The sequence below is a fragment of the Anopheles cruzii genome, unplaced genomic scaffold (assembly GCF_943734635.1).
Source record: "Anopheles cruzii unplaced genomic scaffold, idAnoCruzAS_RS32_06 scaffold02236_ctg1, whole genome shotgun sequence".
Lineage (NCBI taxonomy): Eukaryota > Metazoa > Arthropoda > Insecta > Diptera > Culicidae > Anopheles > Anopheles cruzii.
The window spans coordinates 1-3,493 of NW_026455821.1; the positions used below are offsets into that span (position 1 = coordinate 1).

The 3,493-nt window shown below is 42.8% G+C and overlaps 1 protein-coding gene across 2 annotated transcripts; it reads right to left on the minus strand.

Moving 5' to 3' along the window:
- Positions 1-1,259: 1,259 nt before the first annotated feature.
- LOC128276721 (40S ribosomal protein S10b-like) lies at positions 1,260-2,412 on the minus strand. 2 transcript variants are annotated; one of them, XM_053015180.1, is made up of 3 exons: positions 2,114-2,261; positions 1,582-2,022; positions 1,260-1,509 (listed from the first exon to the last, which is right to left on the minus strand). In XM_053015180.1, exons 2-3 carry the CDS (start codon positions 2,020-2,022, stop codon positions 1,477-1,479), a joined length of 474 nt encoding a protein of 157 aa, XP_052871140.1. In that variant the 5' UTR covers positions 2,114-2,261; the 3' UTR covers positions 1,260-1,476. The 2 variants fall into 2 exon arrangements, with proteins under 2 accessions (XP_052871140.1, XP_052871139.1); XM_053015179.1 differs by lacking the exon at positions 2,114-2,261 and adding an exon at positions 2,348-2,412 and having other exon boundaries at positions 1,261-1,509.
- Between the last annotated feature and the right edge of the window lie 1,081 nt (positions 2,413-3,493).

Below are 3,493 nucleotides of genomic sequence, written 5' to 3' on the forward strand. Positions count from 1 at the left end.
TTTTTTTCCCGTAACAATGGAACATTATTTATTTTTGGGAAAAACTTCCAATGAATATCCAATGAATGTTTTCGATTCCAATGAACTTGTTTGTTCTATATCATTTCATATCAATGATATGGATATCGGTTTTACCTGATTGTCGAACGTGGCGATCTGACTGACGCATCACTTATATTTCTCACATGATTATTGGTAATTATTTTTCAAATGATTTATTTGAATGCTTGAATCGCGATCATTGCAATGATATTATTCTTTCGTACCATGCTGAACGATGGTGTGTTGTTCCGGTGTTAGCCAAGAAAATGTGGAACAAATGAACTCGCTGAACAAATGGTTGGTGTCGCCAGAAAAGTCCAGTTCGGGATGAAACTGTGGCGCGCGATACTCTTTGCCGGCTTCCGGTCGCAGACCACCTTGCCAGGATACTAGAGTCGTGCCGTGTGAAAACGATACAATCGCGAGTATGAACTGCGAATCGAATCTGATTGAACATTCGCCTTATGCAATTGGAGTACCAAGCATAAGGAACAAACCAGAAAAAGAAACATACAGATTGCGCCTCGTGTGCCTGGGATCCGAAATAATTAAGTTTCTCTGATACCAGTTTCAATTTCAAAAAAGGCAGTTTGTAATGTTCAATAAAACCAATAGAAAACCAAAACTGCGGTAAAAGTGATCCTGCCATTGGCCCCGAAATCTTGCTGAGCAACAGTTTTGATTACCCTATCTTTGTCGTACTGTTTACATTGGTCTCTCGCGTGCAATGTATTTCAAGGCGCAGACTGGACCCATGCGGAATTCGTCGCGTTCTCATTAGTTTTAACAATTTATAAATACGCTCTAGTGCGTTCCTCGATGATTAAAAAATAAAAATAAACAACTATTTTTGTTCATTATTAGAACGGACACAGCCGTATCAAGCACCTACACCGAATCGACCTTTTTCGCATAGAAACAGGCTATCAAATAATGAAAACTTGCGTTACTTTCGACGTTATCATCACACTCAAAAGTGTACAGAGTACAGACAATAAATAAAAAAAGACCGCGTCAACTTTTAGAACTGTTTACATTGTATATAGCTGTAGTCGTTTTTTTCGGATGTTGATTTGCTTGAAGCTAAACTTGGATGCTTGCAAGCTGGGTTGAAATGTGCAGCAGCGATGATTGAAGGAAATACACTAGTTTCGGATCGGTCAGCACCCCATAGATATTGTCTGAGGAGGATTGCTTCCTGTTCCTTCCTGTACAGGACAGAATTATAGAACTGACGGTTTCTTTTCCGTGGATTAATGTTGTTTGGTTTATTATTCATCAAATGACACAATTACAAGTGACGAATTTTGGACCAAACGAATGCAGCGATGAGGGCTAGCGATTTTCGCGACCAGTCTACAGTAGAGAAGAACAGGCATAGTTCTTGCGATCATAGTTTTTGCGATTTTTTCACGGCCAAATTCAGAAACAGGCTTACATGCGATTTCCACGACCAAACCCACCACGCTGCAAGACAAGTTAGAAAAAAAAGGAAATTAAACCGCTGCCCTTCACTGTCGAACGAGGCACCAAACTTACGAATTCTAGGTCACCCGTTCCGGCACCGACGTCCCCCTTCTTGTCCGCGGGACCTGTCTGCTGTGTTCTGCGGTAGGCCTGTCGGTCTTCGCCAGACTTCGGACCATCCGGACGCGGTCCCGACTGTGGCCGGGCCCGCTGCGGCTCTGAGCGTGCTGCACGCTTGAGCGTCGATGGAACGATTTCGGACGGCAGATGCAGATAGGCGCGCAGATACTCGATGCCTTCGTTGGTCAGGTACCAGTAGTAGTGGCGCCATGCGAACTGCTCCTTTACGTAGTTCTTCGACTTCAGCGACTGCATTGTCTTAATGACGTGCAGGTTGGGGATTGTCTCCAGTTCAGGGTGCTTCGGCGCGTAGAAGTCCTTCTGGGCCACTAGTACCCCTTCCTTGAAGAGGTACTCGTAGATGGCGACTCGATGAGCTTTGGGCATAAACATCTTTACGTGAGGTAAACGAACGAAAACAGAAAACGGAAGACACAAATTAATAAACACGTACAAAAACAAGAGCGAACAACACAACGCGCACTGTGAAAGTGGTTCTCTAGACCATCGGTGATGGTTTTGTACGGAGCAGTGGTTGATTGAAGCAGCAGCTGTCGAGGTACGAGGCGACACGCACACCCAACCCCTGTTACCACCTGTTCTGTGTGAATTTCTTCGTAAAGAGCAGCACCACCAATGTAAAACTAAAGGTAGACGTAGGCAGAGTTGTTGGCGTTGGAAAATTGATCTATTTTCGTCACGAATTCGGCGCTATTACCTTTAAAGTTTTCCAAATTACACTCGTTACAACAGTTCAGGGCTGATGCCGGAAGCCAAAAGAAAGAGAGGGTATGGGAAACTTTGACACTTGCCTAGAAAAATCACCGAAATGTCGGGGCATACGGCATAAACGTCGACAAACGCACATTTAGCTTCCGGTACAGTAACGTTGACAGCTCATTGGCAGCGTTACGGTTGACGTAAGACCGAAAAATAATGTTTGGAATGCGGGACGATTTATTGGTTAATGTTTACAAAATTTTACAGTATCCGGAGCGTTCATAACAAAGAGTCAAACAATCAGTAAGCAGAGTTTTTGACTCATCTAGACGGTATAAACACAAGCATTCAACCATTCAGGTCATATCCCGAACTGGCGTTTGCAAACGTTATGCAGTCCTTATTTATTTACGAAAAGGCGCCGGAAAACGCCGGTGCACGAACATGTAGCGTTACTCGCGTAACGCCCGTACTCTCTAGCACCTCTGAAATTGGCATAACGTTTGCAAACGCCAGTTCGGGATATGACCTGATTGGTTGAATCGTCAAATTGACAAATCGTTTATGAGTATGCGGATTCACATACGATTTGACATACAGCACATGACACGACGTGCAAGATGAATGTCAAATCGTTTATTTTCGCTTCGTCTAGCCACCAGGCAGACTGCTTTTACGCTCGGTTTTACGCTTCGAGTGGCCCTAGATTAACTCTAGTGGTGTGAGTCAATGGTACGAATAACGGGGAACAAGCTAACTTGTGTAAAAACCTGTGTCCCGTGGTACGAATGGACGGTGTTGAAAAAGAAACCTTTTGATGAATGTTTTACCAAGAGTCATCCACTCTTCGTGTCCCTGTGCGTCATTTAGACCTTTTATAAATTGTTATTATTGTTCATTTTTCATACAACAGCTTGTTTTGCAACAAGCTCTTTCAATCCTTGTTATATCAAATGTTATCTCTATTTTGTGAAATTTGTAAAAAATTAGCAAACATAATTTCAATGATAATTGTGATTCTTTAAGTACAACCTCTGCATGATTGTTATCTTTATAGCTTATCTTCTTATCTTCTTATCTTTATCAATATCTGTTGGAACGCGAACACTGTAAGTTAGAAATCGGCCGAAGACTTCAACCAAGG

Coding starts and splice junctions, on each gene's coding strand:
- LOC128276721 (XM_053015180.1), bottom strand. CDS start 2,022: ATGTTTATGCCCAAAGCTCATCGAGTCGCCATCTACGAGTACCTCTTC. Junction 1,510..1,581: donor GAACGGGTGACCTAGAATTC/GTAAGTTTGGTG, acceptor CTTGTCTTGCAG/CGTGGTGGGTTTGGTCGTGG.